The sequence below is a fragment of the Emydura macquarii genome, unplaced genomic scaffold, assembly GCF_026122565.2.
Source record: "Emydura macquarii macquarii isolate MOO-44397 ecotype Brisbane River unplaced genomic scaffold, CSIRO-AGI_Emac_v2 contig_1146, whole genome shotgun sequence".
Classification (NCBI taxonomy): domain Eukaryota; kingdom Metazoa; phylum Chordata; order Testudines; family Chelidae; genus Emydura; species Emydura macquarii.
Window position 1 is genome coordinate 22190764 of NW_027131283.1, and position 26644 is coordinate 22217407.

The window sequence follows — 26644 nt, forward strand, 5'->3', positions numbered from 1 at the left end:
AGGTCAAACTAGATGACCTAATGGTCCTTTCTGGTCTTAAGCTTTATGAATCTTTCCTAGCCTTTTCCAAGGAAGGACCTTATCCTTTTCCAATGAAGGTTGCTGGATTAAATGTATTTAATTTCCTTTGATGGGTTCTTTCCTTAGATGTTTATTAGAAACATTATTTATAAACACTGTACCAATGTTAAGTTATATCAAGAAAACTCCAAGTTATTAGACTAGCACAACAGTTACTGCTTCTTATGTGCACATTGCAATAAAATCTGGAATGTCAAATTCTAGTTGGCAACATCCTTTTCTGTCAATACCATTAAAACGATAAATATCTGAACATTACAAGTAAATAATCAAAGTGACTGGAGAGAAGAGAATGTGAAGGAAACCTCTCCTAAAAAGACAGCTAGTTAAAAATATAGTTTGAAGATTTTCTGACTGATTTTGTTTTTACTGTTGGTTGCTTGGTTTTCATACAGGAAAAACAAGTTGCTTACATTTAGAAATTATTTTTAACCTAGATGACAGTTATATGGTATTGAATCAGCATTCCATATTTGGAAGCCTTTTATTTTGCATCTTTTTTTAAAAACTTTAGGTGATTAATTCTTACATCTGACTCTTCCAGTTGATTACCAGCATTTTGTCAGACAACTTACAGTAAGTATTATCTTTAGTATCTGCTCATGCTTCTTGATTCATATTGACATTTATTTTTTTACAGCGGCAGTGTGCTAGGCTTCTTACATAACATGTGAAAAGAGACGGTCACTGCCCCAAACAGGTTACTACCCAATTCTAGATATGACACAATGAAAGGAGGAGACACAGTAGGGAGAAAAGTGGACAAGATTTACAGTAATAAAGGTTATAAGGAATAGCTAGCATGGATTTGTCAAGAGCAAATCATGTCAAACCTATCTAATTTCCTTCTTTGACAGGATATCTAGCCTAATGGGTAGGGGAAAACAGTAGCCATGATGCAGCTTGATTTCAGTAAGGCTCTTGACACAGTCCCACCTGACGTTCTCATAAGCAAACTAGGGAAATGTGTCACACCTTACTGTAATTTCATCTAGACCACAACCGGTCGAAAGATCTTACTCAAAGAGTAGTTATCAATGATTTGCTGTGAAAGTGGGAGGGGATATATAGTGGGATGTCACAGAGGTCAGTCCTACATCCAGTACTACTCAATAGTCAATATTTTCACTAATGACTTGGAAAATGGAGTGGAGAGTACGCTTATAAAATTACTTCAGAATGATCTTGACAAATTAGAGAATTGATCTGAAATAAACAAGATTAAATGCATTAAAGACAAGTAAGTACTACACTTAAGAAGGAAAAATCAAATGCACAACTACAAAATAGGGAATAACTGACTAGATGGTAGTACAGCTGAAAAGGATCTGGGGGTTATAGTAGATCACAAATTAAATGAGTCAACAATATTGTGCAGTTGAGTTAAAAAGTAACATGATTCTGAGATGTGTTCACAGGGATGGTGTATGTAAGACATGGGAGGTAATTGTCCCACTCTACTCAGCAATGATGAGGGCTCAGCTGGAATACTTTGTCCAGTTCTGGGTGCTGCCCTTTTGGAAAGATGTGGACAAATTGGAGAGATTCCAGAGAGCAACAAAAATGATAAAAAGTTTAGAAAACCTGACCTATGAGAGAGGTTAAAAAAACTAGGCATGTTAGTCATGAGAAAAGAAGATGGAAGGGGGACCTGATAACAGTATTTCAAATAGGTTCTAAAGAGGATGGTGATCCATTGTTTTCCATGTCCGCTGAAGGTAGGATAAGAAGTAATGGGTTTAATCTGCATCAAGGGAGATTTAAATGAGATATTAGGAGAAACTTTCTGAATATAAGGATAGTTAAGGACTGGAATAAAAACTTCCAGGGGAGGTTGTGAAATCCTGGAAGCTTTTAAGAACAAATTGGACAAACACCTGTCAGGGATGGTCTAGGTTTACTTGGTTCTGCCTCAGTGCAGGGGGCTGAACTTGATGACCCTTCGAGTTCCCTTCCAGTTCTACATTTCTATGATTGTGACATCAGTGACTCACTTTTGGCTTATGATTGGCTTAAGTTTTTTGTTAGTAATTCATTAGACTTTTCTATTTTTAACTATTTTTAAAAGCTGACATTGCATCATACTCACTGTCCAGATCACCCTATGCAGAAACCTCCTTACTGGCCTCACCAGGATTTTCTAGTTCCTTCTGTCCCCACCTCTGGCTCCAAGCATGCTGGGAAATGGTGTCAGAGGGCTATGATAGCCATTGTTGTTGTAGTTTGTAGGGTCGGACCCTCTAAGAGACTCAGTCTGGTATTCCGGGACTGGCAATCTCCAAATTGGAATTACATAAAGGAAAAGGGAATGTTGGAGAGGCAGAATATTAAACATCCATGGGTGACAAATATCTTAAAACCTTTGTATGTATATGATTTTCCGTAATAGAGTATTGCAGCATTCTCAAATTGGATAATTCAACACCACTAGATTTTTGACATGCTGTTCATGTGACACTTACATGAAGAGAGAGATAAATAGATGTCTTAATACCAACCAGTGTTATCAGATCCAATGTGGTCATAGACTCATCAGAAAAAGGAGCAAAAAATTAATTAATTAAAAAAAAATTGTTGACAGCCTCCCTTTAATATAACTGTTAAAATACATATTGACTGATTCTCAAAAGCAAGTAACTGATATTTGCGCACCATCCAATAAGTCTTTGAGAGTGATGAAAAGACTCCCATTGACTATAATAAGAACTAGATCAGACCTTTTGTTGTTAAAGTGCTGCTACACACTTAGTTTCTGATGTTCATAAGAATTTATGCATGATGGTCACTACTAGTTTTTTCATGTTATTAAATGTATATCTTAATTTTTAAAATTTCAGTGCATAGACCCGAATCAACCTTTCAAAGCATTTATGAAAGAGCTCTTACCCAAGCGTTTTCACTATGTCAACAATGACCGAATTGAACAAGTGCATTTTTACTTAGACCCTCAGTGGCAACTCGCTCGGTAAGTTACCATTCATCAGTACTTGATTATACAGTATTTTTTCCCTTCTTCTTTTGCCTTGGAGGATAAAAATTAAAACAAGTGAATGGTTCTAGGTTGACAGCCTTTATCCACAGAACAGGTGTAGCACAAAGTAAGTTTTTCCCTACATTGCTGTCATCCCTGACTTGGTGGGATCACTTTAGTCTATATGAATTTCTCCTTGCTGAATATGCCTAAGGTGTTGGTGGATTTTGTGATGTGGACTCTTGTCAGTTAAGACCCCATTTCTGGAAAGCACTTAAATACATGCTTAATCCCAAAGCATGTGCTTAAGTTAAGCATGTGTATAAGTGCTTTGCTGAATCAGTGTCTCACGGCAGCTCTCAGACAATCAACTCACTTCTCACAAGCCATTGAACAACCATATTGTACTTGTTGGTACTAGCTGCCCAGGATGAAACGTTTCTGGGAACCTAGAGGTGAAATTTCCTGGGCCATCCCTCATTACATCTTTTTCTCTTATTTTACTGTCAGTAATTGCATTGTTTCTTGTGGCCTATACATTTACCATTGCCAGAATAGTAGTGTGTATTGTGTAGTGGTGGTAAGGGTTTAATTTAGGAGTGGGTCAGTGGTCCATATATATAATGTTGGCATTTGATGAGAACCTATCTGGTGTACATCTTACAAGTTTTTAAATAAACAAGCAGATGTAAAGCTAACTAATTAATTAAACTTCCCTAAAGCACTAACCAGTGAAATAATTGAACTGAGGTTACAATGGAGATCAGAGGAATTAATCAAGGAGTTAACAAGAGTATACGTTGGAATCAATAAGTCAAGAATATAGATTGAGATCAACAACTGATCGAATTATTGGATGAACACATCAATAATCAAATTAAGAAACCAGTATAAAACTAACTCTGGACACCAAAAGGGAAGTAGCTTCTTTCTGAGCCCAAGCAATAATACTATATTCCTTCAGAGAACCAATAATTGAATGACTTACTCAGTTTCCTCCCACTCCTCATCTCATCTCATTGTTTTAAATACAGTGTGATCAGCAGCTCACAATTTCCCTTTTGGGGAAAGTGGCTTATGCTAATACCTTTACAGATGCAGGGTGACACCTTGTGACCTGAGGTAGAATTTGCTTAGAATTTGATTTGGTGTATGTCTAACTCTGACACGTTACCCATTAACACATGTGTGCACCCCACCCCCACCTAAGAAGCTTAGGAAAAATCTGTAATATTAGGTACGGGGTGTCCCTTGTGACTGTATTAAAATTAAGGCGTCGGAAAGGAAAGGATATCTGAAAAGAACAAGGGTTTGCTTTTCAGCTTTCTTGATTTGTGGAACTGAAGAGTCAGTCAGGAACTGTAGTTAGGGGAACCAAATAATGTCTTCTGACAGTGATATCTTATGCTAGTGGGTGTCACCTTTTGATCATCAGGTTGGTCTGCCATGGTCTTTGTGTCTTCTTTCCTTTGAACTGGCCTAGGGAAAGTAGGGGTGACTCAGGGTAAATCATACTTTTCCCTTGTTTACCTGGATTGTTAAGGTTGCAATTTGAGCTGGTAACACCATGCAGTACCTGCCCAGAGATCTTCCAAGCAAATTCAGGGATCACAAGTTTCGTGCCCCAACTGCATTGTTCAATCCTGATTGAGTGTGGTCAGCTTGACATATGGTTCACTTTTGTAGCCTCCTTTACAGAACTGCTTCTCCACCATACCCCTGTTGAGACTGCAAGCCTATGTTTTTCTTTCAAGCAGGCGAGATCAAGGGAATAACAAGAGAGGATTCCTTATCTGAGTTAATGGTGGGTCACAGATGGCTCTTGGGCCATTAAGGCCTAGCCACTTCTCTGGACTTGAGTTATAATCCATTGCCTTTTGGCCAGTAACATTATTGTCCTTTACTTGTGCACACATCTCATCCTCTGACCTGCTTCCTCAATGCCACTTAGGGCCTCACGGTAAGAAATTACAAAGCTGTCACCCTGTGACTCAGCTGGGTGAACTGTGTGAAAGGTCATCTTGTTCTAACAAAGTCCAAAGAGAAAACTGATTCAGAGCTGCTGTTAAGATCCTATTAACATAAACTCATTAAACATAGCAGATCAAAGTTTACACTCAATGCCTACGCTACTATAAACCTATATGCCGTATAGTTATGATAGTCTTCCAGCCTCTGACTTGGCCAGAGGGCCGGGCTGGAGGGGAGGAGGCCAGGCTGGCACTTAACTGAGGAGGAGCAGGGGGCAGATCTATGGAGAGGGGCAGGGCCATGTAGCGAGGGGAGGGTGCAGCCCTCCCAGTATTCTGTCGAGCCCACCTCAGCCCACTCCCCAGGAAGAGGCTGCTGTAGCCCATGACTTGCAGAGATGAGAACTGCAGATGACCGCTTCTATACTTCAGAGTTTAAAGGCTTATTCCGGCAGAGTTTACAGCCTCTGTAGGCCCCTGGGGTATAAAGACTTCACTTTAGTTAGTGTCCCCTTTTGTATGCAGACAAACAAAGCTACTGAATATATTTTACACAGATACATTTTGTAAAGTATTATTGGTTACATACCCTGTGTTTTCTTTTCAATAGGAAACCATCTGAGATCAGGTATTGCAGTGGTGGATTCCATGGCTCAGACAATCTCTTCATGAGTATGCAGGTAAGATTCAGAAGATGTTAATGCATAAAATCACTCTTATTTTTAATTGACCTCATTCCCAGGGTGATTTACGTGCATCTGTTTGTTTAATCCAGGACATACCCTGTGACGGGGTGTACCAGGCCTTTGTGGCCCCCTGTTGCAGGCTCCACTGTTCTGCTACACCCCGCCCCAGGAAACAGTAAGGTGGGAGAAAAAGAGCAGCAAAGGTGGGTTCTCTTGGCCTGTATAGAGAGCTGTCAATGGAACAGACATCTTGGAAACTAGAGAGACCTCATCATCCAAGAGCTAGAAAGGCTAGCCTCAGCCAGTCAGAGCCCAGCCAGTTTAGATAAAAGGAGTTGCAGGGCATTACCAGGTCGGTTCCTGGCTGGGATCAGAGGAGTGAAGCAGGGGGCTTCTCTTTGGTCTGGAGCTAGAGAAGAACCTGTGATTGCTGGCCCTGAGATAGGGAAGGAGATAAAAAAGGACCTGGTAGGAAGAGGCCCAGGGAAGTAGCAGCCATGGACTAGAGTAAGTAGTATGTGGCTGTGGTTTATAGGGTCCCCTGGATTGGAACCCAGAGTTCTCCTATCAGCCACAGGTAAAGTGGTGTAACCCCCAAGAAAGGGACAGACCTTATTTGGGAGCCCGAACAAAGGGCCAAATTTAAAGGGCCCAGAGCCAGGACAGACAGCCCTAGCAAGGGTAAATAGGCTATTTAGTTATCAGAGTCTTTGAACACCATCTGGGGTATTATTTGGACTTTGTGAGTTGGCTTGAGGGCCAAGCTGCTGAAGGCCCATCAAGTTCAGCTGGTAGCCTAGAGTGGTCAGGAGGGCATTACATTTATAACAAAAGGGGAGGGTAAACAGAGGGAAGATATGAGTACTCAGCACAAAATCAAGATGCTGAAAATAAAATAAATCAAGGATAAAGTTTGCAGCTGATACAAATTGAGGGGGTGGTAAATATTGAAGAGGACAGATCACTGATAAAGTGCAATCTAGATTATTTGGTGTAAACTGGGCACAAGCAAACAATATGCATTTTAATACAGCTATATGCATTTTAATACAGCTAAATGTATACATCTAGGAAAAAAGAATGTAGACCATTCTTGTATGATGCGGGCTCTAATCTGGGAAGCAGTGACTCTGCAAAAGATTTGGGTATCGTGGTGGCTAATCAGCTGAACATGAGCTCCCAATGTGATGCTGTGGCCAAAAGAGTTAATGCAATTCTTGGATGCATAAACAGGGGAGCCTTGAGTAGGAGCAGAGAATTACTTTGAGGAAGTTCTATCGCCAATGTTATCCAGGAAGTCAGACTAGATGATCACAATGGTCCCTTCTGGGCTTGGAAGCTATGCATGTTTCTGTTCATTTCTGTGCTCCTCCTATAGAGAAGGAGTTAGTAAATACAATGAAAATATAAGACTCTTACTACACAAACCTGTGATTTCGTTTTTCATGCCTTATAAATTATGTAGTGTTGAGATCAAACTCTCTTAAAAGTCATAGTTAAACATTTGTAATTGACTTTACCCATACCTGTATTATTCACCTAACCTTACCAACTAGCCTTTCTAATTCCCCCTCTCACAAGAGGAAGTATTGTTTTATGATTAGTTCAAAGGGACTGGAAGCTACACCTGGATTTTATTCACAGCTCTGCCACAGAGCTTGTGTGACCTTGACAAAGTGACTGAATCTGAGATTGTGATCGTTGTTTGCAAAGAGCTTTTAGATCTTGCCGAGGAAGGTGATATAAAAGGGAAAAGTATTAATCACTTCTGCAAAGATGGGTGTAATCTATTGGGTGTGCAATATTTCATCCAGAAAGAGAAAATGAGTGCCCCAGACTAAATGCTTGCAAATAACTTTGTTCAGGTGATGTATGCCAGTCATGTTGGGCCAACTGTTACACTAAGTTCCTTTAAGTGATTTTATTTAAGTAAACATATGGAAGTGGAATTAATTTGCTCAAAAGCAGGGAAGAGAGTGGGGACTTTCACAGTTCACAAGCTTTAAAAGTTATCTTCAGCTAATGTAAAGCTGTGATGTGAATCAACTTCAGATTTACTAAGACTTGTCCACTTCCTATATTTTGCAAATGCTTCTTCCACCTCTTCAAATTTCCTCTATGATTAACCTTTTATCATGTGAAATATATATCTTTTTTTAAAAAAAAAATCTGCACCTAGCTCAGTCCATGTCACACTGTATGTCTATCATCAAAGATGCGCTGGTTAAAATGTAAATGGATAAAAGTGGTTTCAGTTTATGTAATAATATGTAGACTTTTTCACTGAAATATTCCTTAAAGACAGAAGTAAACTGGAGTTTTGTTTAAACTGTAGGCTCTCTTTATTGGCTTTGGACCTGGATTCAAGTTCAAGACTCAAGTTGACCCATTTGAAAATATTGAAATCTATAATTTAATATGTGGTAAGAAAAATAAATCAGTTTTTTCATCTCAGCCTGGGAAAACTCTTTGAGCATAGAAATAAAACCGTAGTGAACATGTGTTTAAATCTCTGATGAAGCTTCTCCTTTAGGGCCTAATGAAATAAATTTGAAGCTACATGTATGCGTGAGAAAGATCAGACCCCAAAAGTAAAAAAGCAGATTAATATGAACTCTGTCTGATTGGAACAATTTGACTTTTGACATAAATGTATTAAAAGAATCCCTCCTGCCATCCCAAAAAAGTAGCCTTTCTAGATTACTTGATTGATTTCTGTTTCCTACACTTCCTTGTCTGTGTGCTCCCGGACAACACACCCTTTTACCACATATCCAGGATATTTCTCACTTTATTTCCTATAACATTACCATTTATTGCACTAGCGACAGCAGTCTAAGGTTCCTTTCTGCAAACTGGTTGTCTAGTTGGCTCCTTTGCTCTCCCCTCATATTATGTTGTTTCTTCCCTTTCACTTTTCTCTGTTCTTGGTTCGCTTAGCTCACCGCTGCCTATAATCCTCCACATCTCTCTTTCTCCACGTACTAGTTCCCTCTATTCCTCCTGGGGTCTCAACCTTTTGACCCTTTAAAACCTGCTCTAGAACCTCTTTCTTCCCTCTTATTCACTGAAGTTCATCCTTGCACTAGCTCCTCCTTCAAGTGAGATTCTGTTGCCAAAGGCTTTGATCCAGAAAAACACTTAAGTATGTGAATAGGCCCACTGAAGTCAGTAGGAAAGCTCAGGTGCCTAAAGGTTCTACTGGATCAGGGCCATCGGCGGGCAGCCATGTCACTTTTTCCTCTTACTCCCCTGCATGTCGTTGCTTCCTTCTGGGGCTACTGCTACTATCATTGATGAAGGATATAGGAGACCAGTCAGGAGTTCATCTCCACTGCAACTATACAAGGTTCTCCATTGAGCTATCCTCTCTTATGTGGGGAGAGGCAAGAGTGGAAGTCTGTATTGGCAGCCCAGAAGAGCCAGTTCAGCTGTAGGTTCTAGTGCCTTCATCAAGTACCCATGCCAGCATCTCAACTTTCAGAAGATCAGTTGATCAGGAGTTCTCCAAAACTTGGGTATTCAATAGCCACCAACTTCATGCACTAAAGATTAGAGTTTTAGCCACTATTTCAGATTTAGAGGCTACAAGTCCAACTCCCACAAGATGCAAGTATTTTTTTTGCATAAGGGAGTGTTGTCCCTTCCTTCTTCACTGTCAGGAGGCAGGTGAATGAGAAATGGTGCCCATCTCCTTCAGTACAATTGACTGTCACAAGTGGTAGCTGGCTGTAAAAGCAGCTACATTGATCTGCCACCTGACTTAGTTTGACTGCATAGAGTATTAGACAGAAACAGGCTATGCTGCAATCATGGCACCCACATGAGTACAGCCACAGCCAAAATGTAATACTGCCTTATGTTTTTTGGATCTCCCTTAAAGTTCACTTTAAATTGTTCGCAGATTTGCTTGGTTTAACACCAGCCTATAACAATGGAACTCATGGAAGCCTAAACCACCTTTTAAAGAACCCTGTTTACATTCCAAGTCATCCTAAGGAACAAAGTCATCCTTCTGCATATCCATTCACAAAAACCACCTCTTCATTGGACATTGGTTGCTCATGCGATTTGGCAGTAAGTATTCAAATGGATAAAACTGCTGAGCCAAAATAATTTGTGTAATTGTGTCTGCAACTGTGTACTCCCCAGTGTGATCACTACATTCATCCCATAATTTTGCCACCTATAGGCCTGATGGAGTGCCTATTGACATCAATAGAAAGATTTCCATTGATATTAATGGGCATAAGATACAGTAGAACTTCAGAGTTACAAACATCTTGGGAATGGAGGTTGTTCGTAACTCTGAACAAAACGTTATGGTTGTTCTTTCAAAATTTTACAACTCAACTTTGACTTAATACAGCTTTGAAACTTTCCTATGCAGAAAAAAAAAAAGGTTTTAACCATCTTAATTTAAATGAAACAAGCACAGAAACAGTTTCCTTATCTTGTCAAATCTTTTTTAAAACCATCCTCATTTTTTTAGTAGTTTAAGTTTAACATAGTGCTGTCCTGTATTTGCCTTTTTTTTTTTTTTTTTTTTTTTTTTTTTTTTTTTTGCATTAAACTCTTTCCATTTTGACTTCATTATATGGGAATTTTCCTTCTGTGGACACACCTGTGGCATATTTGGGCCATAGTTGTATGTAAAATAGAAGACTTTTTTTCCTGAATTTAAACTTTGATCCTACAAGTCCTCATGGGCAGCCCTCCAGTTGATTTCATTGGGAGTTCCGTGTATGGAAGGCTTGTGGAACAGAGGGCTTGAATTTGTTATTGTTAAGAACTGTTGGCAGGGAATTGTGCTCTATAAAACAATTAGTAGCATGCTTGTGTTTGTTTTATAGGGCTTGCCAATAAAGGATTTTCAGCAACAGTTAAATCACACTGCATCAGAAGGTAAGCATTTTAGTTTATAGGAGAAAATGGTGTTTAAAATAAAAAGTATAAACATTTTTATTTTATTTAAAAGTTTGACGGCTGTCTAGATTTATCTTTAGTCCTACTTAAGTACATGGGCTGAACAAAGAATCTCATCTTTTACCAGTATTCACCTGAACTATTCATCTTTACAAATAGATCCCCCTGCCTTGTAAATTGCTGTTCTTTAAAACTCTGTATACTATGCAGTATATTTTTATACAGGTGTAGTGCATATTTGAGGCCATTACTACATGGTTGCTCTGTTAAATACAGAACTGGTGTGGCATATATGGCAATCTACTTTTTGATTATTTGGATATACTTGAATTCTCCTTATGCTAGGTTTTGAGGAAAAATTAGCTAAGAAAACCTAGCAAATATGCCTTGATGCCTGCATATATGATGAAACATAGAAGGTCTTTACTTTAGACAGTCTAGAGTGTTGGTCATAAGAATAAAATAGGTTTATTTACATGGTCAACAGTATATCTGCATTACTGTGATTTGTAATAGAATATATTCTGTTATGACAATACTGATGCTGTTTTTTCCCCCTTAAGTGAGCCTTTGACCAATAGTCAGTGACTGAGATGTCATAATTAAAACCCAACTAATGGTCATATGAAATGCATCTGCTGGTATTAATAATATCACAGAAAATGGATTCAGGTTGGTTAGAATATCAGAAAGATCCATAAATTAATATGGACCTTATTCTATGTTTGTATTCAAGACACCATCTCTCCTAAAAATAAATTTTGTACCCATGAGTAATTCTCATTAATATCTATAAGAGTTATGTCCCTGCTGAAGGCAGGATTACACATTTTTGTCCACTCATGAATAATCTGAGGCTTCAGCAGATATGTGTAGACTGGTGTGGTGGGATAGAGTTTTTCATGAATATATTCAACAATAACAGCAGATAGTTTAAAAACATACCACAGAATCTCTTAAAATTCTTCTGATCAGTTCTTTGTAGCATTCGTGCAAGGAGTAAACAAAATGAGATCCACTTAGTAACTTTTTAGGCCTGATCCTGGGAATTTTGTTTGAGGCCCCAATTCAGCAAGATGTTTACACAAGTACCTATCCTTCAGCCTGTGTGTAGTCCCATTGAAGTTGATGGGACTGCTGACTTGCTTAAAGTTAAGCACATTCTTAAGTACCTTGCTGAATCAGGGTCTGAGTCATGACTGCAGGATTAGGCCCCTAATTCGAATTTACTCACTTTTATAGAGAGGAAAGTCTAAGGGCCTAATCTCACACCAATTGAAGTCAATGGGAGCTTTGCCATTGTTCTCAGTGGAAGTAGGATCGTTTTGCAAGTTTAACAGTTTAGAGAACATTTCTCCAGTAATTCAGATCTTGACTTTAAAAGTTACAGTGACTAAACTTACTAAATAGGAATGAAAGGAGTCACTACAGATTAAAAAAAACAGTGACCATCCTGTAATTTTTTTGGGAGATAGGGGGAATGTTGTGCAGAAAGAAATAGATATATTCTTTCTGGATTCTAAAGTAAAGAATTGCTCATAGCCACAGAGGAGAGAGGAGCCACACACAATTACAGTGGTGCTAAAATATTAAAATATTAATTGACCTGAATTTTTCTGCATTGTGTGGAGAAATTAGTTACACTTTATTAAATACAGTGACTGTAGTTACACTACAATTTCAGTGCAATTATATTTTTTCTGTTTTCTCAGGTCAGCTGGTAGATAGAGAGTGTAAGGAACAGTCTGTGACTATAACAGTAATTCATTGTAGCACTAAGTGCACACCCTTAAGAAGGACTAACCAACACTTCAGTCATGGATTAATTTCCATTTGTCTCTTTGAAGTCCTTTAATTAAATTTAATTCATACAATTTATTATTCAGTTGTGCTGCTTCAGTAAATCTGAAGTCTGTTCCTATCCTTTCAACGTATTCCAAACCTATCAACCAGTCACTGTCTCTCCTAAAAGCTGATCTACATTGGTGTCGGCAGTCGACGGGAGATACGGAAGCTACATTATGTATCTTAAAAAACAAAACAAACAAACAAAAAACAAGAGTCCTGTAGCACTTTAAAGACTAATAAATTTAGTTTCTGCAGGCATAAGCTTTCGTGGGCTGCAACCCACTTCGTCAGATGCAAGAAATAGAAATCAGATAGAGCAGCGGTTCTCAACCTTTTTTTCCACTCGGGAAATAAATGGGGAGGGACTTTCGGCGGTGGCGGGGGGGGACTTTCGGTGGTGGCGGGGTTACATGGGGGGAAACAATGCCTTCCACCGAAACCCTGCCGCTGTTTGCCCCTTTTTGGCGGCAGGGTTTCGTGGGGGGGCGGGACTTTCGGCGGCGGATTCAGCGGCATGGTACGGCTCGTGTACCGCCCAGCCTTCTTCGAAGTACCACCGGTTCAGAACCGCTGAGATAGAGGGTGTGTGTGTGTGTGTGTGTGTGTGTGTGTGTATATGTATATATATAACATTCAAGGGTAAGGAACAACAATGGGGACGGTACATGTTAGCAAAGTCCATTCAGTTAGGGTAGATGAGGCCTATTCACAACCATTGATTAGAAGGTGAGAATGTGTGAACAGTGACAATTACTTCTTGTAATGAGAGAACCATTCCAAGTCCCTATTCAGACCCAGTTTGATTGTGTCAAGTTTGCATATGAGTTCCAGCTCTGCAGTTTCTCGCTGAGTCTGTTTTTGAAGTTTTTTTTGTAGAACTATGGTAACTTTCAAGTCAGCTACAGAGTGTCCTGAAAGATTGAAGTGCTCTTCGTCTGGTTTATGGATGTTACCATTTTTTATGTTTGATTTGTGTCCATTTATTCTTTTGTGTAGTGACAGTTCGGTTTGGCCAATGTACATGGCAGCGGGGCATTGCTGGCACTTGATGCCATATATTACATTAGTAGATGTGCAGGTGAATGAGTTCCTCATGGTGTGGCTGATGTGGTTAGGACCTGTGATGGTGTCACTAGAGTCAATGTGTGGGCAGAGCTGGCAACAGGGTTTGTTGCAGGGATAGCTTTCTGGGTTAGTGTTCTTGTTGTATGGTGTACAGTTGCTGGTGAGTCTTTGCTTCAGGTTGGGGGGCTGTCTGTAACCAAGAATACGTCTGCCTCCCACGGCTTGAGCGAGTGTGGGATCATCTGCTAGGATAGGTTGTAGATCCTTAATCATGTGTTGGAGAGATTTTAGTTGGGGGCGGTAGGTGATGGCCGGCGGTGTTCTGTTGTTTTCTTTGTTGGGTCTGTCCTGTAATAGGTGACTTCTGGGTACCCATCTGGCTCTGTCAATTTGTTTCTTCACCTCTCCAGGTGGGTATTGTAGTTTTAAGAATGTTTTATGGAGATCCTGTAGGTGTTTGTCTCTGTCTGAGGGATCAGAGGAAATCCAGTTGTATCTTAGGGCTTGGCTGTAAACAATGGGTTGTGTAATGTGTCCAGGATGGAAGCTGGAGGCATGAAGATATGTATTGCGGTCAGTTGGTTTTCGGTATAGGGTGGTATTAATGTGACCATCCTTTGTTTGTATTGTAGCATCCAGGAAGTGGATTTCTTGTGTCGACTGGTCTAGGCTGAGGTTGATGGTGGGGTGGAAATTATTGAAATCCCGGTGGAATTCTTCGAGGGACTCTTTCCCGTGGGTCCAGATGATGAAAATGTTATCAGTGTAGCGTAGGTAAAGGAGAAGTGCTTGGGGATGAGTTTTGAGAAAGCGGTGTTCTAGGTCAACCATAAAAATGTTGGCATACTGTGGGGCCATGTGGGTGCCCATAGCTGTGCCACTGACTTAAAGGTTGCCTCCAAATCTGAAGTAATTGTGGGTCAGGACAAAGTCACAAAGTTCATCTTCTGTCGATGTATTTACGTTGACGTACCATGGTGTCTTCATGGCACTACAACGATGGGAAACACCCTCCCACCGACACAGCCTTACTCCTTTCGGGGAGGTGGACTAATTGAGTTGGCTGGAGAGCGCTCTCTGATCGACTGAGTGGGTCTACACAGACTTGCTCAATCGATGTCGCTGTATCGATGCCTGATGCCACGGTAGTGTAGACATATAAGAACTAAGAGTCATGCGTTCCAGAAGAAACACTTGAACTGGAACACTCATCCAGATTTTGGGGAAATTAGATCTTAAGTTTGCACTCAGAACCATCTTTAATTTTAAACGGTTACTCTGTACTGGCAAAATGCATTCCTTCCCCCTTGAGTTTAATTCTATTGTATGTTTAAATATCAGATATTGGTTGTTTTAATTTATTCTGTAATTACTATTTCATCTACTCTGTTGCATTATCACAGAGGTGCTCTGCAGGCTAGTATGTTTTTCTTAATCTTAATCATGATTTTTCTGTGTGACAGTTGGAAATTACGGCAAGGCTTGCTATCACAAGAAATCTGAAGGTGCATGGCAGAAAACATCATTAACAAATATATGCCAAGTGAATAGAAGTTGTAATATACCCTGTTTCTGCTTTAGTAAAGAAGATAGAGAAATACAGTTTGCCCTATGGGAGGCCCAGGGTTCTACAGAAGAGAAACACGTACTACCTCCTTTACCATCAACAGTATGTGAGCGGATACAGCCAACGTCTCAATATGACTTTGTGGAGTGCCTACACTGTTAGCAAACATGTAAGTCTTTGCTGGCTTCTGTAATGCTTGGTTCTTTCTAGTGTTACCCTTTTTAATTTTGGTCAGAGATGTGGTGGTGTTTTTTTGTAAATTGGAATTTCAGGGCTGGAAGCAGCTCTGTTTTTGAATGTTGGTTGCCCCAAAATGCACATAACAGCTGGCCCTAGCATCTGCCCAATGGAAACAGGAGAGGGGATGTGGGGAGGAAAACATGTCGTGGATGGACTTCAGCTCCTCTCCTTCCCGAAGTGAGCTGCAGTTCTGCCTCCAGAAACCAGCAGATCCCCAGGAACTGTGGCACTCTCCAGTAGGCAAAAGCCACTGGTGGAGGGGCCCTGTGAATCCACTCTGGCTTTGTGCCTCTGGATGGGTCAACTCATTGACAGGGTGGGTCCATAGTCACCATGGCAGTGGCTGCCTCTAGAACCCCCACATTAAGGATGGTTTCATAGTACCAGGGGGTCTTTTCAAAAGGGCATCATGTGTAGTTTCTGTGTGGCTAGTGTACAATGAGAAACCATGCAGGTCCTTGACCTGTTTCTTCCCTTTCCCAAAGCAGGAAGCCCATCTGTGGAGTCTGAGGAAGGGGGAAATGGTGATGAAGTGAAGGATGATAACCACCCTGGTCTATCTATACATACACATGCTTTCCATGCAGAACGGGGGAGATCTGCTTGGAAATCTTGTGGGTGCAACTAGCCCAGGCTTTTTAGACTTGTCATTTCTGTTTCTGAGAATATTTAAAAATAGCCACCTTTTTTCCTACATGACACCTGGTAAACTGTTCATAGATTCATGTTCATAGACTTTAAGGCTAGCATGGACTATTAGATCACCTAGTCTGACCTCCACTATAAAACAGGCCATTAAATGTCATCCAGTTAACCCTGCATTGAGCCCAATGATCTGTTTTTGACTTGAGATATGGACAGTAATTGATGACAAGAACTAAATCCAATTCTCAAACATTAGAAGAGGCTAATAATAACTTGTTGCCAAATACACTGAGCCTGATACCATCTTTTAAATACTCAATACTAAAATTACACTTTCCAGGGATTTATGTGAATATTTATTGTATTTTTAAAGTAAAATAGAATGAAACACACATGATGGTAGAAAAAATTACTTTATTTCATAGAAATATTTTTCTTAGCATAGCCTCAGATTAAAAACAATTTAGGATAAACAGAGAATGTTATTCAGTCTGATTACTTGAGGAAATTGCAGGGTTTTCAATAAATGTTTGCTGTTTTAAATAAGTCGTACAAAACTATACTTAATAAGCTTCAGGCAAACAAATACCTCTCAAAAAATAAAACCCAGGACTGCTAAATCACTTCACTGCCACAACACCTCGTGAGTGATCTCAGGCATCTTTAACTGCTCATCTGGGTTTTCTTTTGATATGGGAACTTCTCTCCATTGTACACGAAGTGCTGCAGTTCTGTCGTGTTATTTATAAGATACTCATATGAAGCAATTTTTGCCTCCTCAAAATAAGGACACAAGAATGTTTACTCTTTCTGAAACTCAGTCTCCTCATACAACTAGGGGCAATGGCGGACAATTTTTGAGGGTTTTGTAAATTCAAATATTAAAGTGACCATGGTGGTAATTCGGCTATTTATACAGCAAATAATTTGTTCTGTTTTTGTTCACTAGGATAACTGGACTACCTCTGTGGAAAACGTGTCCAGCTGTTTACATGTGGACATTCGTATCCCTTTTAGTTATAGCCAGACTTGTTCATTTTACAAAAGTCACCATCAACTGAGCTACGGATTCCTTTTCCCTCCAAGTAAATTCATGGTCATATTTACACAGTTTGTCTGAGTTCTGTTATCTCTGTTTGCTCATTCAATAGTGGAAGGGGACACCCTTTATAATAAAATGATCCAGGGAATTAACTGGAGGCATCCGGTTGCTGCTGCTGAGTCATTTATGGCATAGTCCACTTTAATCTATTATTTACTTTCAAATAAAAGGAGTAGGAATCTCTAAACTTGACTTTGACTGTTGGCAGGATGCCCAAGATGTTCTTACTCCCACTGTCACCAAAGACAGTTTAAGACATCTGGAACTTAAATAAAGCAACTTAAATAAAGCAAAGAAGGAAAATCAATAACAAAACACGCGTGGGCAGAATCTAAATACAGCTAGATCAACACTGGGTGATATCCTGGCTCCACTCAAGTCAATGGGAGTTTTGCCATTCACTTCAGCGAAGCCAGGATTTCACCAATTGTGAAAAGTGTAACTGGCTAAGTGTGCCCTCTTAGTTACAGTGTATTGGTTCACTAAATGAAAACCTTTGTGTCAGAACATTCTTCATTCTTTTAAACAACAGCATGGAATTACTTCCACCATCTCTCTGGAGGTTTGCGTGGTAGTCAAGTTTCTAAGGCCATGTCTATATTACCATTTATGCTGGTAAAACTTATGTTGTTCAGGGGTGTGAAAAAACACACCCCACAGTGACATAAGTTTCTCTGGCATAAGTGGAGTGTGCACAGTGCTATGTCGGTGAGAGAGCTTCTCCTGCCAACATAACTACTGCTGCTCATTGAAGTGGTTTTAATATGTCGATGAGAGAGCTCTCTCCCTTCGGCATAGAGCGGCTACACAAGCGGATTTACAGCAGCACAGTTGCATCAGTACAGCTGTGCCACTGTAAGCTCGCTAATGTAGACATGGCTTTACATGGCACCGCATGCAGGAAGGGTGAAAGAGTTTATGAACTCTGAATCAAGTCTAGTGAACCAGAAAAATACAAATAGTGCAAGTTTCAAACTTTTCTCCTACGTGGCTGTTACTATTTCAAACCCACATGTTTTCTGTACAAGAACGTTCATGTTGAATACTCAGTTGTAGAATTCAGTGGGAAACTTCCTTTAATCAACTAGAATGGAAGTCATTGTCTATCTAAAATACAATATTGTCCCACATCAGGTCTTCAGCAAAATAATTCATTGTTTGCACTTAAATGTTTCGGGCCTGATTCTCTGACACCTCATGTTAAATTTAATTCTATTTATACCTGTGTAAAGTGAATGTGAAATACTGCTATTCTGATACAGTAGCATTTTACCCCTACACTGCACAGATGTAAATGGCTACAAAAGGTGCTGGGTACTGGAGAATCAGGTATTATTTGGTGGTATTTTATTTTTTTGATTATTTAAGCAGCCGCACTGAGTTTTGCTAGGGCAGAATCTTCTAGGTTTACATAGAGCTGGACTCTTCTATTTTTTTCCATCTATTCTGCAGACAGAATGAGTTGGTAGAAGTCCTAAACCTCATGCAGTGATCCAGAGGTGACCAGTGACATTTAAAATTGTGCACTCGGTTTTTACATTTTCAGGAATGTATCCACTTTAGATTTGACAACTGCACTTACTGGACCTGCTGCCTAGATTACTTTATTCTCTAGGCCCCAATCCACTGCCCATTTAAGAGAATGAACAGACACCCCATTGACCTCAGTAAATTTAGACTCCGGTTCCAAGTGTAGGTACTCTCTTGAAATCAGACCCTCAGTACCATTTTTAAGTTGATCTAGTTAACCTCCACGTAGCTGGCATTTCATGGTTTTCCAAGGAATCCTGCAAAGTAATACATAATTGTTTATCATTCAATTCTTTTAGATCTAATAAAAGGCAAAAGGAAGAGTTCCTATGAAGCGCTACTTAACAGCAACATTGTGCCAATGTATCATGAGTTTACAGGTAAATGTTTTATGTACATTTATTTACATGCAAAAACATTGCTGATTTACTTGTGTCCAAATCATTGAAAAGATGCCTGTCTCGCAGCCTCGGTAAATTAAGACCCAGCCAGGGGAATTGATAACAATTAGACCAGATTGTGAACTCCTTGCCTACATGGGTGGTGAGTAAGGATACAATTTGGTCATGGGGGTCACGAATTCTGGGACCTTTCGGGACCTCTGGGAATTCTGGAGCAGCTGTTGGCCAGGCCCGCCCCCGAACAGCTGATTGGCCAGCTGGCCCAGCAGCAGCTGTAAGGCCCAGCATCTCTGTTTTCCCTCTCACCCCAGGGTATTTTTAGTAACAGTCAGGGACAGGTCCCAGCTTCTGTGAATTTTTGTTCATTGCCAGCAACCAGTCCCTGACTCTTACTAAAAATACCTGTGACAGAATCTTGAACTTAGTGATGAGTTACTCACGTGAGCAGTTTCACTGAAGTCAGTGGAAGTGCTCATGTGAATAACTGCTCACCACAGGGGTTCCCAGTCTCTGGTCCCATGTAAACAGTGGCCCCGAATTCATTTCTTAACTTAACATTTTACAATGTTTCATTGCTTATTTTTCTTCCTGTCTGAATTTCATCTGCACATATTTTGGACAGAGTGTCTTTAGTGGACATAACTGCAGGTAAATGATCTACAACTGTTTCCAGGTTAGGAATGCTTTCTAGACTCAAAGATGCCCTTGTGCCTGAGATTCTTATCTGAAATCTGGCCTGCTGTAGTAGTAAGAGCAACAATCTCACATCTAGCAGAGAAGGGATGTACGTGAGTGAGACTGAGCATGAGGTGCACGTAGGGCACAGGGGGATTGAGTTGGTATCTGAAAAACTAGGTTCATAACTACTCTCCCCCCCCCCCCCATCCTCCCAGCAGGTCTGCATCAGCTTAGTACAGTTATATTTCATATGGGGAACATCAGATGGCTTACTCTTAACTGGGACATCAGTGTCTCAGAGGCATTGGGAGATCTTGGGAGACTAACAATAAACAGCTTTTCTCCTTCTATCTTCATCATGTCTGTCTATATACTGATAAATACACAATGCAATTATTTTTAAAAATTCTCCCCCTGACATAACGTTTTCCATTTCTATCTTGTTTTCCAGTGTTATGGAAACATTTCTTTAATGTCCTGCTGCCAAAATATGCGGTGGCAAGAAATGGTGTCAATGTAGTCATCGGTCCTGTGTTCGATTATGACGCCGATGGGCTGTACGATACTCCAGAAAAAGTGAAAAGGTGGGAATTTTCTCCTTTCTAATGCTGATTTTTTTTTCTTTCCTTTTTAAAATCATTTCATAATAATTGACACTCATTGTCCAGAGCAAAAGTTATCTCCCAGGAGGGGCTCCTGCCAGGATAAGTCCACCAGGGAGCTGTGGCAGCTGCCAGAACGGGGTTTCATCTAGAGCTCCATGAGGTTGCCTCCAATATTGGGGGAAACAGGAGTGATGGAAGGGACCCTTCATCCTGGGTAGTCTGATTCTTTCCTGATTTAGAATAACTGGCAAAGCTCTATTGATAAGACTTCTCTGTAAAGATGTGCTTTTAGTTGGCAAGATGGGCTCAAAATAACAGATGAACCATGCATTCCTTGAACTCAGCCAGAACTCTGAACTCTGCCAATAATCTACTTTAGATTCCCATATATTTTTATGACAAATCAAGGTTTTGCCTTTTTCAGACTATCACTAGACCTAGTCTTCAGACCACCAAGCTAGCAGAACTCGGCTTGTGTGACTGCAGTCTAGAATGTCCCTCAAAGCATCCTACTGGCACATTCTAGTGCTAAGCTTCTGAACGTTTCTCTTGGGCCAAGGTGGTTAATGAAACCTGTTTGCCAAAGTACACCAGGTGTCATTGTGCCATGTGTCCTTTGCGCTACTTTAATTTGATAGGTTTATAGGAAGTAGATCTAAAATACCACCTCTTTGCATTTCAGATTAACCCATGACCCAGAAGTTCTGATTCCAACTCACTACTTCATTGTGCTGACGAGTTGTAAAAATATTTCCCAGACCCCTCAGCAGTGTGAAGGGGCTCTAGATGCCTCATCTTTCATTGTACCTCACAGGCCAGACAACAGTGAAAGCTGTGCAGTAAGTAATCTTCACTCAGTTCTCCATATATATGTGAAGCCCAGCCTTGCTCGTACTGCAGACAGAGCAGTGATGAATTAGTTAATGGTGGTAAAGTCCTTTGAGGTATTTTATCATGGTGAGGAGATTAAACAATTTCATTTACGAAGGTAGATTTATGTAAGTGTGATATATCTATTTAAGTGTGAAAGTAGCTGTGTTGTGTGCCCTTTTGAATGGTAAAGAGTGGATGGGTTAGAGCTGGTGGGTTAGAGTGAGAGAATCTTATGACATTTAAAGAGAGACATGTATCGTATCAACACCAAATCACAATAGTTGACAGATGAAATCCATTACTGTTGACATGATTCCCTCCCCTGCCACTGGATTCCATATTTTTATAACTCAGTAGGTTAAAATCAGTTGCATTTTGAGTTTACAGGATCACTGTGCTAAGTTAATATTGCCTTTTATACAAGACAGTCAGTCAGTTTTAAAAACCTACTTATCACTATTGCAGTGACTTAACGAAGATGTGCATAGTCCAAACTTTTTTTTCTGAATTGTTTGGCTGGCTAGCTGGAAGAATTAAAAATGAGTGATTGATAATGGTGTCAGGCAGTCTAGTCCTCCAGCCTATCAGAAGAGCTGCTAAATGTTTAGTTTTCTGCTTACTATATTTCCTCTCCACTCTCTTCAGCTGCAATTACTGTCTGAATATTCATCTTCAAGCTGAAGAGGCAAAATGTGTGACTGTCCCTTGAGTTGTTCTTGCCCCTCCCTTAGGCAGATTGGCAGCGAATGACATCAATCTGTGCAATGCAGCTGATCACCCCACCTACACAGCAGAATTATTCTAGTCACTGCCCAAGTTTGGTGTACCACTTGGCAGCTTAATTGACTACAGCTGTACCACAGAGATGTTCACTGGCTTATAGTCTTGCTCCTGCATTCTTTGCTTACCCAGAACTACCACTACAATAAGTGACTTCTTGCACACCCAGAATTTGTAAAGGAAAGTGGATGAAATGGTTTAAAATCTGGCCCACTGATAATTACATTTTAAGACGTGTAAATGGGAAAGCATCATCTATGGATGTGTTTCTAGAGGGGTCCCACAGGGAGCAGTTCTTGGTGCTATGCTATTTAACATTTTTTATTAATGACGTGGAAAAAAACAAAATCATCACTGATAAAATTTGCAGATAACACAAATTGGGGGAGTGGTAAATAATGAAGACAGGTCATTGCCACAGAGCAATCTGGTTCTCTTGGTAAGATGGGTGCGAGCAAACAATATGCATTTTAATGTGGCTTAAAGTTAATGTATACTTCTAGGGGAAAAAACATAAGCCATACTTACATGATGGGGGGCTCTACCCTGGGAATCAGTGATTCTGAAAACATTTGGGAATCGTAGTGAATAACCAGCTAAACACGAGCTCCCAGTGCGATGCTGTGGCCAAAAGGGCTAATACAATTCTCGGATGCATAAACAGGGGAATCTTAAGTAGGAGTAGAGAAGTTATTTTACATCTGTATTTGACACTGGTGTGACCACTGCTGGAATACTGTGTCCAGCTCTGCTGTCCTCAATTTAAGAAGGATATTGATAAATTGGAGAAGGTTCAGAGAAGAGAAAAATGATTAAAGGATTAGAAAATAATGCCTTATAGTGATAGACTCAAAGAGCTCAGTCTGTTTAGCTTAATAAAAAGAAGGTTAAGGGGTGACTTGATTAGTCTGTAAGTATCTACATGGGGAACAAATATTTGATAATGGACTCTTTGACCTGGCAGAGAGAGGCTAAATACAGCCTGGAAATAAGGCATACATTTTTGACAGAGTAAATAACCTTTGGAACAATATACCAATGATTGTGGTGGATTTTCTGTCACTGACAACTATTAAATCAAGATTGGATGTTTTTCTAAAAGATCTGCTCTAGGAATTATTTTGGGAAAGTTTTATGGCGTTTGTTATGCAGGAGGTCAGACTAGATGATCACAATGGTCCCTTGGACCTGGGTATCTATGAAAACAAGATCAGGTGCTATGTTTAGCTGTATTTGTAAATGCTTAATATCCACTGATCTCTTCAACTTCTTGGTTAGGTTTTGTGACAATTCGTTGCCTTAATACTCTACAAAACAGCCTTCCACTAGCATACTGTGTGTGTAATCCCTGTAACAGAATTGTGCAAAATATCCCTAATTTTTGTCTTGTTTCCCTGCCCCAACAGAGACACAAACATGACTTTTTGTGGGTTGAAGAGCTAATGAGGTTTCATACAGCCCGGGTCAGAGATGTAGAACTTCTCACTGGACTCAGCTTCTACCAAGACAGAAAACAGCCAGTATCTGATATTTTACAGTTAAAAACATATTTATCAACTTTTAATAAGGGTTGACCTTTTCCATGGAGTGAAATTTGTCTGTTTCACAACTAATTTTGTTAATACACTATTATTTTCAGGACAATATGTTTTTAAATGAGCTGAAATGTTTACTGAGAGCTGTTGACCAAATTGAGAATTGGAAAAAATCTTTGTCACAGTCATATCTCAGGGATATTTGATGGACTAAGTATAACCCAGGAAGATCGCTCCTGTTGGTCTTACTCCCACTTGAATATGGTAGAATTGCGTCTGTTAAAGCTGCTCTGCTGGCATTTGAACTTTTATGTACAGAGACACTGAGGAGAAAATTAATGCCATCTTCTAAATCATTTGAATTACATTGGAGTGAGAGAAGTTTATAAGGGAGGGATAGTGATCAATATTTTGTTTAAAAAAAATAGAGATAATTGGCAAGTATGTTAAAGTCCTGGAAAACAATTAAAATTCTGATTAATTTGTGCATATACAATGGTTCTTTTCAATTTGGCTTCTCATGTGGGAGAACATCCAGAGGATTAGAGTTTGAGAATTGTGCTATTAAAATATCATGCAATATACCATGTAAAGCTGTACTGCATGTGTAATGGCACCCACCCCCAAATGGGTCATCAGCTGGGGATGAGCCCAAGACTTTCAGCATCATAGCAGAGGCCTCTAACTAAAGCAGTAGTTCAACTGGTAGCAGTAGTAGGTTGTTTTCCTGTAGTAGACCAGGAACTAAAGGGAAATGTGAGACACATTTTCCCTGTGTCTTACACACACACTCTGTGACTACACAGGGATGTGGTGCTTCAGAGTACATGTATAATAAGAAATGAATCAAATAGAATCCTAGGACTGTTTTGGAGAATTCTCACTCCAGATGAATCTAGATTTGATTAATGTTTTGTTTTCTCAAAGGTTCAAGGTGCTTTTTAGATTTGGTGGAATAAATTTGTCATTTTGAGGAAGACTAACATTTTTGGGGGGAAATGCCATTGCCCAGAGGACCACTGCTTTCATTTTCATTAATAGCGAAAGATTGTTATTCAAATAACAAATATCACAGGGTCTTTTTCAGGGGATAAGGCAACAAGCCATGTTTATTGTGAATACAGAAATTTGGTAAATAGTATCAATAAAAAAAATCAACACTGTAACAACATCAATATTGTTTTTTACTTAGTGAAATAGCATCAATGTAAATACTAGGAAAACAGTATCAACTTTGTATCAATACTACAATTACAGAGATTCTTGTTAATAAAACATAATTCATTGACACGTTTCAATTGGTACTTTCATTCACACTCATACACACAGACAGGGAGACAGACAAACATACATAGAGGTCTCACAGATGTTATAGTTACCAGCCTCTTGGTGCTCATGATAGTCACTGTCCAGGTGACTATAGCACAAGGGTGAGAAGCAAGGTTCTGCCAATGCGCATCGGTACTGCTGGCTGGCGTGGTGATGTAGACCCAAACTTCCAGCCTTCATCTTTCCGTCCCATTTTATAGGAAAAAGATTCCATGTGAGTCTATGGGTTTTTGCTCTGTCATGCTGCATCTGCATTTGGTGTGATCCTTAATCACACACGTTGTTGCAAGCCTGATCATATTTTGTCCTTTGAAGTGGGCTGACTCCAAAGTTTATCAGGGTGGACTCCTCTTTGGCCAGTTGAATGGTAAAAGTTGTTATCTTCGCTCCTTTCTTCCTCCCTCAAACGTTTGAGGTGAGGCTGGTGTTTTCTTCATCATGTTTCCACATCCCTTACTCAGACCAATTGTTCAATCACTCTCCCTGTCTACACCCACCTCAGTTGCTCAGCCATTCACACTTCAATCACTCAGTGCCAACTCCTGAAGCATATTATTTTTAAAGCAAACATTATTTCATTTTTGCCAGTGTCTTTCACAATTAGGTAGGTAAATTACATTTCACAGTGTGGCTCCTTATACTTAAAATAGGGTTTTTACAAATATATTGAAAGTGGGTAAAATTAACAGATAAAATGGTCAGTGGAGTGGTTTTACAACGAATCTTAAAACAAATAATTATACAAAGTAAAGACAGACTTGAATTATTATGCAGTAAATGGATATTTTAAAAAAGGCTGAAGTGAACATTTCAAAGGGTAGAACAAAAAGAGTCAGTTGAGGTTTTAACTTTTGATTAAAGTTACAATGTGTCAGGCTGAAGTGCCTCTTGGTAGGAAGGGGGAGGAGTGCCGGTGTTTGTGGCTCTGTTCTTTCATGTATTTCATGAAAACAGGATTGGGACAACAAGATGATCTTTCCCCCACTAACATTCACAGGTGATTTTTTTTTTTTTTTTCCCTGAACCATTTTTCAGCATAGTATGTGCCTAGAGATCCTTCACCTGCCCAGAGGCAGCAACTGACTAGATCCCATCTGCCTTTCCAGCTGTGCCTTTTAGCCCCAATATATCTAAATTGCTGTTCACTTACTTTGCACACAGATACTGCCAGATGCAAAGCAACCAAGGGCAGACAGCCAGCTGTCTTGGAAGTTGTAGTACTGCACAACCAGCTACTGGTGATGCAATATGCCATCACTTCCATGCAATATGCCATCACTTGCATAATATTCTCACTTTGTCTCCTTTGATCTATAGAGACTGGGCTCTGTATATAGGATTTGTTATACTCAGTGATGCATTTCCTTTTTTAAAAAATCATAAACTACATTAAAAGAATGTAGAGTCTGTGGTAGAGCAATAGAGAGATTTATGCTCTTGTTTAGCCTAGAAATGTAGGCGCTAGATCCAAAGCCCATTGAAGTCAATGGAAGCTTTTCCAGTGATTTCCGTAGAATTGGGTCAGGCACTGGGACCATTTCTCCTTTCACTGTGTATTTTCTTGATATCTTCTGTCATAAGTATAACATTTTCCTAAAGTAGTTTCACTGTGTGAAGTGCAAGCGTTGCAGCAACATTGCATTATGACTGTGATAGCATTATTCAGTGTAATGGCTTTGTAACATCAACTTTGACTAATAAAAAAAAATCAGAGCTGTTGCAGTTTGTTTCCTTTTTCTTATGCCAGACACCTTGGCCAATTAAATACTAACTCCAATATATGGATTTCCTTCTTAACAGGGTCAGATTACA

At 39.8% G+C, this 26644-nt stretch overlaps 1 protein-coding gene across 1 annotated transcript in view; it reads left to right on the top strand.

Moving 5' to 3' along the window:
• The window catches only part of ENPP1 (ectonucleotide pyrophosphatase/phosphodiesterase 1), a 69223-nt gene extending 42711 nt beyond the window's left edge, over nt 1-26512 (top strand). The window contains exons 14-25 of the mRNA XM_067546751.1: nt 626-657; nt 2919-3046; nt 5633-5702; nt 8044-8131; nt 9613-9785; nt 10562-10613; nt 15129-15283; nt 16949-17084; nt 18931-19011; nt 20162-20294; nt 20998-21154; nt 23375-26512. Of these exons, the coding sequence (XP_067402852.1) occupies nt 626-657; nt 2919-3046; nt 5633-5702; nt 8044-8131; nt 9613-9785; nt 10562-10613; nt 15129-15283; nt 16949-17084; nt 18931-19011; nt 20162-20294; nt 20998-21154; nt 23375-23542 (1373 nt within the window). The 3' untranslated portion in view covers nt 23543-26512. The remainder of the gene's footprint in view (nt 1-625; nt 658-2918; nt 3047-5632; nt 5703-8043; nt 8132-9612; nt 9786-10561; nt 10614-15128; nt 15284-16948; nt 17085-18930; nt 19012-20161; nt 20295-20997; nt 21155-23374) is intronic.
• The last annotated feature ends 132 nt before the right edge of the window (nt 26513-26644 follow it).